Source organism: Brachyistius frenatus, unplaced genomic scaffold (genome assembly GCF_029030835.1).
Source record: "Brachyistius frenatus isolate BFR_SWC_R1_liver_20210118 unplaced genomic scaffold, ASM2903083v1 Contig_77, whole genome shotgun sequence".
Taxonomy (NCBI): Eukaryota; Metazoa; Chordata; class Actinopteri; family Embiotocidae; genus Brachyistius; species Brachyistius frenatus.
In genome coordinates this window covers 994,993-1,010,915 of record NW_027210676.1, presented here as the reverse complement: position 1 = coordinate 1,010,915, position 15,923 = coordinate 994,993, and the positions used below count along the sequence as shown (strand labels likewise).

General features: G+C 41.6%; 4 protein-coding genes across 5 annotated transcripts; 2 read left to right on the top strand and 2 right to left on the bottom strand.

Annotated features, from left to right (window-relative positions):
* The first annotated feature begins 615 nt into the window (after positions 1 to 615).
* kti12 (KTI12 chromatin associated homolog) lies at positions 616 to 5,440 on the top strand. 2 transcript variants are annotated; one of them, XM_069708738.1, is made up of 9 exons: positions 616 to 717; positions 2,181 to 2,232; positions 2,333 to 2,385; positions 2,472 to 2,527; positions 2,645 to 2,724; positions 2,858 to 3,017; positions 3,427 to 3,489; positions 4,191 to 4,261; positions 4,902 to 5,440. In XM_069708738.1, the coding sequence occupies exons 1-9, from the start codon at positions 681 to 683 to the stop codon at positions 5,041 to 5,043; spliced, it is 714 nt and encodes a 237-aa protein (XP_069564839.1). In that variant the 5' UTR covers positions 616 to 680; the 3' UTR covers positions 5,044 to 5,440. The 2 variants fall into 2 exon arrangements, with proteins under 2 accessions (XP_069564839.1, XP_069564838.1); XM_069708737.1 differs by having other exon boundaries at positions 616 to 831.
* A 1,804-nt stretch (positions 5,441 to 7,244) lies between these two features.
* On the bottom strand, positions 7,245 to 8,101 carry ch25hl1.1 (cholesterol 25-hydroxylase like 1, tandem duplicate 1). Its single transcript, XM_069708724.1, has one exon. It carries the CDS (start codon positions 8,083 to 8,085, stop codon positions 7,261 to 7,263), a length of 825 nt encoding a protein of 274 aa, XP_069564825.1. The 5' UTR covers positions 8,086 to 8,101; the 3' UTR covers positions 7,245 to 7,260.
* Positions 8,102 to 8,675: 574 nt separating this feature from the next.
* Positions 8,676 to 13,657, bottom strand: LOC138626807 (uncharacterized). The gene is made up of 12 exons (XM_069708723.1): positions 13,355 to 13,657; positions 12,336 to 12,953; positions 11,728 to 11,787; positions 11,569 to 11,621; positions 11,331 to 11,475; positions 10,849 to 11,222; positions 10,545 to 10,773; positions 10,284 to 10,398; positions 9,789 to 9,900; positions 9,576 to 9,687; positions 9,001 to 9,113; positions 8,676 to 8,858 (listed from the first exon to the last, which is right to left on the bottom strand). The coding sequence occupies exons 2-12, from the start codon at positions 12,939 to 12,941 to the stop codon at positions 8,789 to 8,791; spliced, it is 1,989 nt and encodes a 662-aa protein (XP_069564824.1). The 5' UTR covers positions 12,942 to 12,953; positions 13,355 to 13,657; the 3' UTR covers positions 8,676 to 8,788.
* On the top strand, positions 13,233 to 15,528 carry ch25hl1.2 (cholesterol 25-hydroxylase like 1, tandem duplicate 2). Its single transcript, XM_069708726.1, is given in 5 exon segments — positions 13,233 to 13,254; positions 14,550 to 14,798; positions 14,801 to 14,931; positions 14,934 to 15,047; positions 15,049 to 15,528. Coding segments are annotated over 5 exon segments (849 nt in total). The 3' UTR covers positions 15,382 to 15,528.
* The last annotated feature ends 395 nt before the right edge of the window (positions 15,529 to 15,923 follow it).

Genomic DNA, 15,923 nt, shown 5'->3' with positions numbered 1-15,923 from the left:
AATGAAGTCCGACACGTTGGTCCTCTGCTCGGCGGGGGAGACCCGCAGGCGCTGCTCATCCAGATGTTGAAAACTGCCCAGCAAACGCAACGATAACCGACACTGGACACGTCAGTGGCTTGTTGTCAGAAGTAGTAGTGTTTTCAGTGTTATTTGTTTGTTTGTTGTTAGTAGTTTTACTGGTGTTGCTGTTAAGTCGTTCAATTGTACAACTCACTGTATTTTCCCCCTTCCTATAGAGAAGGAGGAGATCCCACTCGAGGAGCATTTCCACGAACAGTTGTTACACTATAACTGTAACGACGTGGCATCCAACTGATGAAGAGGAGAGTTTTTCTTTTTGTGAAAATTAGCTCTAAATATGTTTCCGTTTTCTAATATGATAAACCGTGTTTCTTCTGGTTTTCATTTTCTTTTTTTTGGTCATTTGAAATACATGTGGTTTTATTTCATTAAAAAAAAAAAAAAAGAGCAAAGATTTTCATGGAAGTATGTGTTTTATTTATACAAAAGTATTTGCAACGCAAATTAAAACAGTACTCGGAAGTTAGGCGAGGTTAATGGCGCCACCTGTCGGTCCGCACTAAAATAGGCTGTGGTATCATATCCGGGTGAGAGTGGCAACGTGCAGGCTTGCTCATCTCGTTTTAGGGTCGCCTGTGCGGTAACAAGTCTCGCCGATGCCTCTCGTAGTGATGTGCGGTTACCCCTGCAGCGGTAAGACACGGAGGGCGGAGGAGCTGAAGGTGTATTTTGAGGAGAGCACCGAGCGAAAGGTTCATATAGTTGGAGAAGGAGCCCTGGATGTGGACAAGAACACTGTTTACGCAGGCGAGTGACGCGACCTGGGTCTGTTCAGCTGCGTGTTTCTGGCGATGCCCTTTCTTTATCTTTTTAAGACCTTTTAAGTCCTGCTGGAAAATCGTCTTGCACGCTTGAACCGTTTCTTGCCCTGCTGAGTCAACGTTATAACGCCTCCTGCGAGCTGAAGCGATGTTATCTTACCTGGCGGAAGTGATTCACAGCAGGAACCAGTTAGCCCTAAAAAAAACAACAACAACAACAAAAAACATCACCTGTAAAATCAAACAGACTACTTATCTGCGTAAGTAGTGTAATATAATATTCTTCATTCGGCGCACACCACGTGCTTTATGCTTTAAGTCTTGTGCCGGTGTTTATTGTATCACTATCAAGATTGTTTTTTTTTAATTATTTAATTATTATTATTATTTTTTTTTCTGGGATTGGGACAGCATTAAATTCGTGGAACTTTGAATGGACTTTGGTGTGCAAACGTCTGCAGTAACGTGCCGACATTAGAAATACTCCTATAACTCAATGTCCCACGACGGGATTACAGAAAATGTTCTCTCATTACTAAAGCAGGTTTTTCCTACACCTATTATTAACTTTGGTTCACAGCACCTAAGCCATGTAACTTATTGCCTCTACATAGGCTTTTTTTTTTTTTTTAATCCAGTGTCTGGTGATTATTTTTTTTTGTATTGCTGACAGTGCATTTCTGATGTAATGATAATAGTCCAAATGCACAGTTAAAAATCTGCCAACCACTCCTCACTGCTACTACAGCGCCTGAGCTCTCCAGAAAGCTCTTATACTAGAGCTGCAACAATTTCTCCATGAATTGATTATTTGATACACAAAACATGTATTGCCAACTAATGCGATCCATTTTTGAGTCTTTTTTTAAAATAAATAAAAAATATCTCTGTCAGCTTCTCTGACATGAAAATAAACTGAATATCTTTAGGTTGTAGATTGTGGACAAAACTAAACATTTTAGGCTGCATCTTGTGCTTTGGGAAATACGGGTTGACATTTTCTCACATCTTAAAGAGCAAACGGATAATACAATAATTTTGGGATAATTATCGGATAATAAAAACAATTGTTAGTTAAAGCCACGCAACCGCTTTGTCCAGACATTCCTGACCTCATCGGTTTACTTCTCTGCTCCAGTTCAAACTCCATGTCCCGTCCATATGTTTCCCATATGAATATCATACAGTCTGTACAGATCATAGCAGCCAGTTGCTGAGCGATTCGTCTGCTGAACTGTGCATGCTACTAAGAAGATTTGTTTGAAACTGGTTTCTAAAATAACCCTGGACCTGCACTGGACGAACCTCTGCAGTAACTTGTCGGGTGTGTTGCAGATTCCCAAAAGGAAAGCAATGTCCGAGCCTCTCTGAAAGCCGAAGTAGAGAGGTGAGTTTTTTTTTTTTTTTTTTTTTTTTACATCTGTTTCAGGATCAGATGTCAAAACTACTATCACAAACCTTTCACTGCTAATGTGTTTGTTGTTTAGGAAGGTCAACAGAGACGACATCGTCATTTTGGACTCGTTAAATTACATAAAAGGTAAGTCTTACTCACAAAAGTGTGCTGCGTAGATCCTGTATTATACTTTGATGTGATTTGACCTCAAACAATGAATTACCTCACAGGCTACCGGTATGAACTTTTCTGTCTCATCAAACATGCGCAGACACCACAATGCCTGGTGAGTAAGTACACTGAATAAAGTTTTTAATTATGTGTTTGTTTTTGTTTTTTTAAAGTTCTCTCCTGTTACTTTCACGATTAAAACTAAGCAATGGCACGCTGTCTTTTGATGAAGGTGTACTGTTTGACATCAGATGAACAGAGCTCGCTATGGAACACCAGCAGAGATGCTGCGGATCAGTACAACCAGGACATGTGAGTGAGAAGGCTCGAAACACACAGAACGGGTGCATTCCACCATTGACTTGTTCCCCTCTATTTTCAATTGAGAACGCAATTGAATGTATTTGTTTCTGTAATTTGCCTTCATCCGCTTTGTGTTTTGAAGCTTCGATGCATTAGTTCAGAGATTTGAAGCTCCAGACTCCCGAAACCGATGGGACAGCCCTCTCTTCACCATCCTGAAAGACGAGGCGCTCCATTTTGAAGCCATTTCTGATGCACTTTTCAGGAGAAAAGCTCCCCCACCGAACCAGTCTACTCAAAGCGTGAGGACATTCACAGATTACAAGCATAAAAGCACGATATTCGGTACATGTACCGCGGTGCTTGAAAGTTTCTGAACCCTTAAAAAATGTTTTATATTTCTGCCTAAATATGATCTAAAACGTCACCCAATTTTTCCACAAGTCCTAAAATAGATAAAGAAAACCCTATTAAACAAATGAGACGGTAATATTTAAATTTAAAGTGCTCACAGATATGTTGGATTAGAACATTTTCCTCAACAAATAAGTGACCAAGTATAATATTTTTTTATATCATTTGTTTAATTGGATCCTCGTTGATTACTTTTAGGACTGGTGTAAAAATCAGATGATATTTTAGGTCATATTTATACATAAAAAAAATATAGAAAATTAGTCATAAAGCTGTTTTTTTTTTTCTGCTTCGCAGCAACCATTGTCATCTGCAAACTTCTTGTACGAGTTGGACAAAATCACACAAGATGTCTTAATGGTAGGTATTTTAGGTTTTCCTGGCATATCTGAGTTGTCATATTTCAAGACTCAAACATTGAAATAAAAGAATAAATGACCTGAGGAGTCATTTTCAGAAACATCCGTGGTTTAAGCCTCAATTTACAAAGCAACAATTGAACAATGTAAAAATGTCCCTCCATATTGTTGACTAAAGCAAGTATTTATAGCCTGCTGTCAGTTTCCAATGTAACACAAAACTAAATAGATTTTATGTCACCATCCAAGTTGTAATTATGATTCAGAAGTCCTGACTCACTGATGTATTGGACTTTGACGTAAACTCTTGCAGATTCATGACAATAAATAGCAAACCAAAGGGAACTAATGGCCATTAGCAGACAAACGGCACCTAATAAATTTAATAGTTTGGCATTTATTTCCGTTTATGTGATGTGCTGCGCTCCACTAGGTAATCAACAGCTGTATGTCCTTGATTTTCTGTTGACTACGCGTGTTTGTTAGTTTGTTGCTTTTTCCACTTTTGTGCCGAAGTAAGTACACACGGGTTGCAATTTTTCACTCTTTGACTCGTTGCTTATTGCACAATTTTCGAGAGGAAATACTGCTTTAATTATGATTCACCGGCCCTTTTAAGTCTCTATTTGATGACCCTGCTTTGCTGATCTTGTACCTACAACATTACCTTGTAACGTGTTAATGCTAATTCACATTTTTCAGGCAATTTTTAACGCGCAGAAGACGAGCGTACCCGGGGATCTCATCTCAGTTCCAGGCGCTACCGAAAAAATATCCTTTTGAACACAGTTTTGATAAATCTTTTCACATTAGGTTTTGGTTGTCCTATTTTTGTGTGGTGTCACTTGTCCGGGAAGCCGTGAGCTGTCACAGTTAATGATTTGACGAATAACTGATTCATTTTAATCATCTACCTCCTAAAGCAAGTCACATTCCCTCGGCGGTGGGAGGCAAACTTCTCCGTATGAAAGAAGTTTGTTGCTAGAAGAGGAAGGTGGAAGAATGTGTGTCCATCAAAAGACTTTAATGATGCCAGGCAATGTTAGAAGGTCTTGGCGGTGGAGAGAAGCCAAATGATAAAGATTAGTGGATTTCCACTGTGCAGCACTTTCTCTGAAGCAAACGTTGATTGCCTCCTTTGAACGTGTTGGTCTAAGCAGAAGCTAACTTAAAAAGCACACTGGGTTCTGTGCTGGTCGATCTTTAATGACTGCTGCATAATGAGATTTTGAAATGACGTCGGTAGCATTCCATACGTGGTATTATTTCTCTGTGTTGTCCACCTGCACAGGTTGAAATGTGATAATGTGACCTTGAAAGACTTTTAGTTGGTTACTACTTCCAGATTAATTGAAGGGACTTTCCTGTCTGCCGGTGGAAACTGCTGAATGTCCTTAACCTGATGTTAAACATCGAGCTCACCAGGAGCATCAACATGGCAGAGCTGCGGAAATTCCGGCGCCAGTTTATCAGCTACACCAAGATGCACCCGACAGAGAACACAGGACAAATCTACAACATGTTTGTTCAGTATTTAAATAAAAGCCTGCAGTAGAATTTTATATTATTTTTTCCTTCTTTTTTTTTTTTTTTTTTTTTTTTTTTGCAATTTTCAGTGACAAATAAATATTTAAAGATTTACTGAACCATTTTTGAGCGTCAACATTTATGTATGGAAATACCAAAAGCATTTTTGATGGGGAGAAATTAGTCATTACCAAAAATCTCATACAAATTTCATACATTGTTTACAAATTAATTTGTTGACACAAAAATCAGTCGTTAGAAAATTAATGAAGCTAAAAGCAGGTCAAACTGCTGTTTCCAAAGTCAGTTATTAACCTTCAATCTCAACACACAAGACATTATCACTAAATATTCTTCCTCATTAATTGCTGATGTCATAATTTGAAATGAGTAACACCCAAGTCGGAGCACTTTCTCAAGCACAGGTTAGCATTTATTCTCCTTATTGTGAACTTGACTTCTGACAAGCTCCACAAACAGCACTTTGCTTGTCCAGAAGATCATTATTATGTGGAATTTGTAAGCAAAATGTTGCTGAGTAAAGCTCTTTGAAAGATTTTGTGTTATATGTAAGAAGAGGATCAGAAAAGCGAGAGAAGGAGGTTTTATACAATAACTTGGGTTTGCCTGCGAGTAGAACTAATAACTAACTTTGCTGGACTGTTGAGTGAAGCAGGATTATGTGCACGCAACATGCTAGCTTTTATATTGTATGTAATTAAAACCCAAGTCAAGTCAACTTTTTTTTATATAGCACGTTTCGTGCATAAAATGTGTAAAAAGTGTATAAAATACATATCAAATAAATTACGAAAATGCTAAATCAAAAAGGTATATCTTAAGATTTCTTTTAAAAGTGTTTAAAGATTTTGATGCCCTCAGCTCTACTGGCAGGCTATTCCAGAGGCCAGGACCATACACACTAAATGCTGCCTCCCCATATCTCTTTGTCCTCACGCTGGGAATTACTAAAAAGGCCAGGGTCAGAGGACCTGAGTGATCTAGAGGGAGCATAAATTAAAAGCATATCTGATAGGTAATCTGGTGCAATACCATTGAGGGATTTAAATACAAATAAAAGGATCTTAAAATCTATTCTAAAACTACCAGGCAGCCAGTGAAAAGACTTCAGGACTGGTGAGACGCGAGCTCTCCGACGGGTCTTAGTATTCGTGCTGCTGTACTTTGACTGATCTGAAGCTTATTTATTGCTTTCTTAAGTACGCCAGAAAAGAGAGCATTACAGTAATCGAGCCTGCTGGTAATAAAAGCGTGTATACGTTTCTCAGTATCTGCCTGTGAGTGGAATAGTTGGACTTTTACAATATTTCTCAAGGTGATAAAAAGCATTTTTTTTTTTATGATATTGCTTATGTGAAATTCAAAATTAAGGTCAAGGTCAAGATTTTTTGCAAAGGGCTTGACATTTTAGGCAAGAGTTTTTAAACTGGAGCGCAGAGTCTCTCTTTGAACCTTTGCTCCAATGATTAAAACCTCAGTTTTGTCTTTATTCAGCTGTAATTCTATGACATCCACAAGGTGATGTGATCAATGCAGTGAACCAGTTCATCGACAGAGATGGTTGTCATTGGGTGATAAAGAGATATACAGCTGAGTATCATCGGCATAGCAATGAAAATGAATCCCATGTTGTCTGATAATGTTTCCCAGAGGCAACATGTAGAGACTGAACAACACAGATCCTAAGATGGAGCCTTGAGGAACTCCACATGTTATGGAAGTGTTAACCGATGAGTGATCCCCAAAGAGAGACCTCAGTCTCTGCCAGACAGACGGGTCCTAAACCAGTCTAAAACTGATCCAGAGAGGCCAACGCAGTTCTGTAATCTGTCAATAAAGATGTTGTGAGAGTTTATTGTCATTCATGTTCATTCTCGGGTCATTTACAGCTTTAACTAGTGCTGTTTCAGTACTATGGTGAGGACGAAAGCCAGACTGGAACTTTTCAAATATCTAGAAACTAGAATTTAGGTGCTCATTTAAACAATAGTGCCAGATTTGTTTGTAAACACAATTCTTTTATTGAATGAAAAGCCAAAAACATACACATTTCAACTGTTGTATTTTACAAAGGGCATCCATTGAGAAAGTTGTTGAATATAAATACCAGCAGAGACAGCAGTTAAGGATAAATAAGGTATTTTACAAAGGGAAAAAATGAATGATGTTCTTATATATGCAAAAAAATAATTATTTGTATTTACAGGTTTGTCTTCACTTGTCCCTATCGTTTCAGAGTTTTTTTCTTCAAAGGGACGGCGGTGCCAAATATTCTGTCCCAGTGGCTGAAGTAAGGAGCGTAGTTAGTGCTTGGCTTCTGGCGGTGCATATCATGAGCCGGTGCACCACCCAGCAGTCCAAAAGGCACCAGGTTGTTCAGGGTCCATGGCAGGTCGTAGCTTATGTGATCCTCCACTGACATCCAGATGCTGAAAACTGTGAAGATCCATGCGGTCAGTGGGTGACACTTCAAAAGAATTGGATTCTGGCTGCTCCACAGTCCCACTGTCATCAGTTCTGGGATGCTGAGCAGCTCAGTATACCAGGAGAAAGGTGCCATGTGGGCTGAATGGATCCAGCGGTAGAGCTGGGAGTTCTTATGATGTATGTAATGCCAAACAAAGTACTGAGTGTCAAAGAGGAGCAGTATAGCCAGTCCCTCAACAAATAACTCGCACACAGTTGGAGCGTTCTGTGGCAGTGTTGGCGCGAGCAGTATGGACATGCTGAAAATTACGGCTGGTAGCACAAAGAAGACGTGGTTATAGACCGCTGTCAAGAAGCTCCTGGCCATCATTTCCAGCGTGGGCTGCCTGTCTGGTTGGATCTTGTACTGGTGGAAATAAGGCACCCTTTCTCCCAATAGGTCCAGCACAGAAAAAGGTACACTGAAGATGAAATAACTGCAAAAGGCGATTAGGACGGGGAAGAAAGGAGACGAAATGAGAGGCATGTGGTGAAAAAGCAAATAATCCCAGAATGGCTGCAGGAGATGGTCCGATGCCCTCGAGGGCAGGAACTCCAGGGGCTGCTCACTGATGTTCAACATCTTGCTGTGGTACTGCTGAAGGTGCTGCTGCTGCAAGTCCAGGATAAAGACCCAGCCTTTTATAGGACTTCAACTGAAGGGGCTTTGCACTCAGTCAGACCAGCAGCTACTTTTGTTTTCAGCACCTCAATGTCAGACAAAAAACAGCCTTACAAGAAGATTAACAAACCCGTTCAAGAACATGCACAGGACACGGCCAAACCATAAGTCCGAGACGGGTATCAGACGGTGCAAGGTTAACCATTTTAATGCATCCAAGGAAGGAGGGCAAAAACACTTTTGTAAACGTGAAGTCTGACCCAAATATCTGTTTTCTTATTCTTATAAGATTTTTTTTTATTTCTCAACCTCTTATACCACAAAATCTTCACTTATTTTACTGCTGATGACAATTCTCTCATAGCATACAAAAGTGAATCATTTCAGTTATCTATAGAATTTAGATGTTGATGGATGAAAATGTGGTCTATAGATTTTTAGATAGATCTCTATTGAAATAGCTAAACAGCAAAGCTGTGAATTCAAACTTAACAGTTTTGATGTTTAGTTTTGATGAGCCAAAAGCGTACAAAGTCAGAGAACACACTGAATGATCATAACATCATTTATTGTAGAAATGGACAATTTCATTGAAATCACGGTTTGTATATCATAATCTGTTCATTTGTTTACTCGTCGGTGCAGCAAAGCTCTTCTTCACCAACTACTTCTTGTCACCGGCTACCTTCCTGGAAACCGTTTTGTTGGTGTTGGCATATTTTTGTCGATCATTTCTGAGGAGAAAGAAGAAACAAGCTCTTAACCTCTGAACCTCTGAAAGAAATGTCAATCGTTTTCGGTGAATAAAAATGTTTCTTCCACTACCGTGTATAAACACAGCAGAACGTGGACCTCAGTGTCATCAGGTAGATGTACCTGCTCATTTTGACTTTGTTCCTACATCCCAGTCCTCCCTCCCAGTGGCTGGTGCGTGCTCCTCGAGTCATCATGCTGCCACAGCTGATGCAGGGCTTTCCGTTGCCGTATGGCTGCGACAAAGAATCCACACAGTGTGGATTACGTTCAGAACTGTTTCCATTCTGAGGCAAAGTCTAACCTTATGCATTGATGCGTCAAAGGCACTGGGCTGGTTGTGAAACTTTAAACACTCTATAGGGCTTTATAGGGCTGATCCTGCTGTCACTGTCCAGCCAAAGGGGCAAGGTGTGAAGATATTTGCTCAAGAGTTTCACGTGTGCAAAATTTGAAAGGATTTTCCACTTTAAACTTTTCTGTTAGAAATGAATGATTAAAATGAAGGTAAAATCATGCAGCTTAGAATTGAATTGAGGAGTAAAATGCTGAGTCTTAGCGAACAAAATATGACGGTTTTGAGATCTTTTATTGTCACTTTTCTGGTGTTTTCATGTGAATGAACACAGCGGAAGTTGGCAGGGAGCTGGTACACTGACCTTTATCTAACACAATGCAATATAAATCGAATAGTTCACCTGTTCTTTGGCACAGAAGCCGCAAATCATCCTGGTGGCGAGCTCCATGGGATGGTCTTGGTTCTCGTCATGGCACACATCACAGGGGTAAACCCGGCCACAGCAGGGAAACCTGAGAACATGGGTGCAAAGCGTTCACCTACTTCTGCATGTTTCTCTCAAAGCTAGTATACTAGACATGTGAAATGAGAAAGGTCACAGCGAGGACGGTACCTTAGCCAACGATGGCTCTGTTTGTAATGTTTGCACGTTCCTTTTTCTGGTAATGGCTTTCCCTTTTGCACAGCAGGATCTCTTATCATCTTGCAATTAACAGCATTTGAACCTGTACAAATGAGGGAAAAAAAACTGACATTATATTGGCCTTTTTGGTCTGTTTACATTGCTCATATTTAAAGTTCTTTATGCACCGTATAGCTTTAATTTCTAAGCTATATTTTTTACTTTTTGACCTTTATTTAACAGACAGTTAGAGAGAGGCAGGAAATGTGGAACGAGATCAGGTGAGTGATATGCAGGAAATGGCCCAACCAGATGCATAAACCTCATGTGGTTTGCAGCCAAACCACTTGGCTGTCAGGTCGCCTTGTGCAGCCATTTTCTTTTATAACAATGTGATGAAAGATTAATTGAAAAGCCAAGTGTGGCAGTGGGTCGTTCTGAGATTTAAAGCCTTTGCTGATCCCTTTGATTGCAAATGTAGGTGACCTGTTTTGATGGTTCGAGACTGGATGTACTGAAATCTTGTGCTCTCTGTCAGGATGCTGAGTTGGCTGTGGCATTGTTCACAGTTGAACTCCTTTGTTTGCCCGTAGAAAAGGTTCTGGTAAGAAAACAGGCCAAAAAAAAAGATCTCAGAGAAAGTCAGAGCTCACTCAGATCAATTTCAGATATCTCTGAAGACATTTCACAGCGTGGATATTCACGCAAAACCGATGTGCGGTGTGTAAGCAGGACACGTTTCCTCACCGGCACGTGGCCTTCGTGGGAGCAGCTGAGGCAGCCAACAATGAGATCACAGTCCTGAAGCACGAGGTCAGCAGGTGCAGCGTTGTGGAGGTCCAAGTAACCCAGGACGTCGCTGTAATGGTGGAGCATGCAGGGCCTGAACGCAGCATTTATGCTTGCATTACACTTTTCACACTGAGCTAAGCAGGGGGCCCTTCCAGTGAGCGTCAGGTCGGCAGTTACCTTACACCTGTGGACGGCACATAGAGGCATCAGATCTCTGGTAATACCCATCAGTTATCATGTGCTTGTTCATTGTCCTCACCTGTTACACTGAAGACAAACAGTAATCTGTTGGGCGACCACTGTAGCTGTGTTCTCTCCCAACCTCAGCCCCAGCAGCTTCACCTCTGTGCCTCTGCGGGGGTCACGGATCTTTATGTTCTCCACCAGATGACTTGCTTCCTCTTGCTGCTGCCCTTCATCACAGTCCAGACTCTCCTGCTGCACTAACTTTTCTCCCTCACCTGGCCTCTCTTTTTCCGTGTTTTTAACTTCTCCTGCATTGCAGGTATCCTCGTGTGTATCCACGGCCGCAGCATCAGAGGCGGAGTCAGATGTTTCACCTGCTGTTGCCTGGAGCTCCTGATATGGTATGAACTGCAGTCCAGCTTTTTCTAAATCAATGTCTTTTTTCAACTGAAAAAGATCAAATCAAACAATGTCATTTTTGTTGTTGTTGTTGTATATTCAAAAGGGGAAAAAAAACACAATTCACAATGCTGTTCATGCAGGTTGCCCTCTCACCTGCCTGGCTCCTTCGGTGAACAGTCTCTCCAGGCTGCGATCTAGCCAGCGAAGAAAAGGCCGGAAAAGCAGTTCTACCTTTCCCAGAAGCTGATTGGTTGCATGCTTGGCTTGAAGCCATTCCAGTGATGCTTGCTGCACATGTCTATGGAGCCAGAGATTTAATGAGTGATTTAAAGTGACCGTAGCTGCTGTCAATGCCATTGACACGTTCAAATAATCTGTAGGTTGCTTTTACCTTCCCATTAGTGGTGGCAGATCCTGGTCCAGTGGTATATCCAAGGTAAAAATCTGAGGAAAATATAACAAGGTGATGAGAAACTTTTTTTCCCATGCTAACCATTTATTATATATAGTAGTAAAGAACTGCACTGTAAGCGGAAGCAGTGGTCTTTACCTCTTGGGGGTAATTGCCAGGGAAGCTCACCATGATATCAATTTCTTTCAGATCAAAAGGCTGTAAATCAAAATAACAAAATGCAAAATAACAGTCATCAAATAGAGGTGTCAAAGCATGAAAAGCGTGAGATAAGATATTGATAATCATCAGAAAAAAACACAGTTTTCAGGCTGATCAGGTGAATTGATAGTTCTGACATGCAGGTGCACAATTCTTCGGTCGAATGTGTTGCTATGGTTTACCCTGTGTGGCTTACCCTAGTCATAAGGAAGTGGCAACTCTTGAATTACTTGTTAAAAACAAACCTTGCACACCAGATGTTAAGCAATTAGCTCAATCTCTGGTGCAGCTTTATGGATATAATTCTCAGATTACCTTGTGCCAATTAAAAGCACACTATCAAACTAAAATGATCCTAGATAGTATTTAGGTTTCAGTATTTGTCACTGTATGACATCACTACAGTCTTGGTCTGTTTGGGTCAACGTAAGGAAGGACTTGTTCAGGTTCACAAGTTATAACTGAGCTGTAAAGTATCGTAGAAGTGAAATGTGCGTGGATCTTCCTGCTCGGCCCTCAAGGTATAAGAGGAGAAAGGTGTTTACCCAATCTGGATCAGTGGCCCCCACAGTCACCCTATAATAAGTTACTTTGCCATCACTTCGCTCCTGAATGATCAGCTGGTCTTTGGGGAAACGCTTCTGCAGCTGCTTGATCTCCGTGTCTTGCAGGTGCTTGGCGATATCCTCGGTCATGTCGCACAGCTTCACCTCTTGCAGGGCGCCGGGGCGGGTTACTGGTACAATCCTCGGTGCGGCGGCTCTTGTTTGAATGCCAGGAACAGGCAGGTCATCCTCTGTGGGGAACTGTGGTGGATGCCAGAAGCGACATCTGTCCTCCATGGTGCAGTGGCCTGAGATAAAGTAGCGACACGGGCGGCGGGCGGCTGCCGGGGCGGCCCTGGTGTTATTAGAGGCAGGTGCTCCGTGGCCCCCATCTCCACCATGGCTCTGGGAGTTTGGAGGTGCGGCGTCTGACAGGTCGGGGGTCCTGACAGGTTTCTTCTCATGAGCTTTGGCATCATCTCTCACGTGTAGAAATCTACATTTCTTCCCAAAATTGCAATGTTTTCCTTGAGAGAAGAAGCGGCACAGCTGCTGCTGCTGCTGCGGATGTGGATGTGGAACTGGCTCTGGTTCACCTTCCTCCATTGTTATCAATACCTGAAAAAAATGAATACAGTTACTTGTTACACCTCTTATGCAGCGGTATGTACTTCATTTACTATTATAATAATAAGATATAGTAATATCTTAAGTATAAAGTAAACTCAAATGTAAATACTCGAGAAAGTAAAGAAAGTAACAAGTAATCAGATGGACTTTTTTTAAAAAATTTGATTTACCTTTTGATTACGTCACATGAATGATGACGTGAAATATAAGTGGGAGTAAAATGTTTTGTTGGAATTATATGTAGACTGGTCTTAGTAGTAGGGTAAGATGAACGTCGCCCATCTACTTAGTAAGTTACCTCAACTTTACTGACAGTCGTGAAACTGTAATTCTAATGTTGGTGTCACTTCATTCAGATCAACTGAGTTATTGTGGAAAGATGACATTACCTCAAATACCCACAAACGTCCGTGCAAAGGTTTATTCCGTGTGAGGAGAAGACCACAGGAGTTAAAAAAAAAAAAAAAACACAACAACAAGCGTTAACTGTGGGCTTTAACTACAACCTGTCAGCGGAAATCACCGTCAACGCGATTTGCAGTCTTCCTGGGTGGAGGCGTTGCGGCTTTACGTCATTACATGCGACGAAAGGTACTGAATCATTTGGGGGGTAACAATCTGGTTCCTCGGTTGAGCCAGACGACACCACTATGTTAACGGATATTTTAGTCACGGGATGTCCAAAGGTCTTCTGTTGCGCACCGAAATGAAATGAAATGTAGTTTTGTCGCCCTCCGCAGTCTGGGAGGTTCAAAAGTCGCTCGGCACATGGTTCACTGAGCAGCTTTCAGTGTCCCCACGTCATCTTTTTGTTTTTCGAATTTCCATTTCTTTAAGGATTTAAAAGACTTATCATCCATGTTGGCTATAAAAGCTGAGGTTCAAAAGTTAATTTTTAAACCCGGAAAACAATAACACCACAAAGCCCAATAAGAAGCTGCTCTGGAGCCTTTTGAGTTTCAGATCAAACAGGTATAATAGGCTCATTGAAGTACCGGGGGGGGGGGGGGGGGACTTCTGAAAAGATCCAGCAAACTCCATCTACTGAACTTCTGTCCATTTTTCTCAGTGCACCTACAACAGGTTTCCTGTAGCAAAACCTCTGACATCTGAATAATTAATAACAGGTTTGATAGTTTTTGAAAAAAAAAAATTTTAAAAATGGAAATATAACCAAACATGAATCAAAGTTACCTAAAGACAACTGGATTTGCTCACTAAACATTAAAAAGAATCATTTTCACTTCACATATTTTCCACCAAATATTGTGCAGACTGAATATAGGGGTTTCTGTGAGACCTGTATATTTATATTCATACTTTGTTTGTTTGTTTTATAAAAAAAAAAAAAAAAGAGTGACCTCCATGTCTTTCATGTGACTTCCTCTTAATTAAATACATTCCTGTTGTCTCTCTTTTTAAATTCTTTACACCTGAGGTGTATGAATAATTTGTAGCCCCTGGGTGTCACTTGATACCAGAGAGAGCAAAGAAGCAGCACCCTGATGTGATAAAGTGTTAACGCTGCCGTTTCTGGCTGACGGGTCCACATTCCTCAGATGTTCCTTGTGATCTCTGCTTCAGGATGGGATGTTGCAGACACCAGGCCAGATGTTTGGTTGGGGAAAAACTCTTCGCTGCAACCTCTGTGGGACCCCCCGAGGCTCAACTACAGCGACTATTTGACATCTCCTCTCTTCCCCGTTGTGCCGACCGTCTCTTCCTACTTTGTAATCGGCCTGCCTTTCCTTGTTTGTGACATCATGGGAGACAGGTGGGCCTGCGTGCAGCAATTCAAGATGCAGCCAGGCCGTCGGCCAACAGCCTCTGCGCTGTCGCACTTGTGCAGGTGTCAACCTCGTACAACCATGTGTTCCTTGTGCTCCCGGCATCAGTGGCCCAGTGGGCATGGAGGCCGCCTGCGGACCTGCCGGACCAGGCTCCGTCCCTGCTGGAGCTGATTGCCGGGGGATCGCAGGAAATCTGCTGCTCTTTGACTTCCAGTACTTCATTTGGCACCTGCTCCATCACAGGATCCGCTGGCTGTACGTCACCTTCCACGCCATCCACCACAATTACCCCCCCCCCCCCTTTTGCTCTTGCCGCTCAGTGTCTTGGCGGCTGGGAGCTGGTCACGGTGGGCTTTTGGACCACCCTGAATCCTGTGATCCTGAGATGTCATCTGCTCACCACGTGGGCCTTCGTGGTAGTCCATGTCTATGTTTCTATAGAGGACCGCTGTGGCTATGACTTCCCCTGGTCCACGTCCCGTGTGACACCGCTCGGCATCTATGGAGGGCCCAGCAAACATGATGTGCACCATCAGAAACCCAACACCAACTTTGCACCGCACTTCAGTCATTGGGACAAAATCTTTGGCACACATACCGATTTCAGCTTCTCTGCCATGGATTAGGCTATTGCATAACTGGGAGCGACTAGATATAGACCTTTGCTTTAATGTGTCTGTGCTTGTTTTTTCAAATTCAGATATTTTCCTTTACACACAAAAGGAGCCATGTATTGAAGGACTTTATTAGGGGGGGACGTTTAAGTCTCGGACTACCTGTGTAACGCTGTGTCCTCTTATACATTTGTCATAATAAAGATTGTTATTTCCTGCTTAACTTCTGGCTTTGGACTCCTTGAATTGTGCACACGGTAAACATCGTGCTCGGGCTCGCTACACCTCACTTATGGGACAAGGTTTATTACACTATTAAATGAAATTGTTATCATTTAAGCTATGTGTAAATGATGCTTTGAATGTATCTGTCTCACAAGGTGTTTGGGTTCTTCACTTTGAAAGTGATCCAGAGCTTTACACAAGGCTTATTTATATTCGTCCTCATTTTAAATGCATGTGTTTCCAGGTCTAGAGACAAAATGATCTGATTACCTGATTCTAGATTTCCTTTTGTATTTTTTTTTTTAGGTCACGTAACCTGACTTGTAATC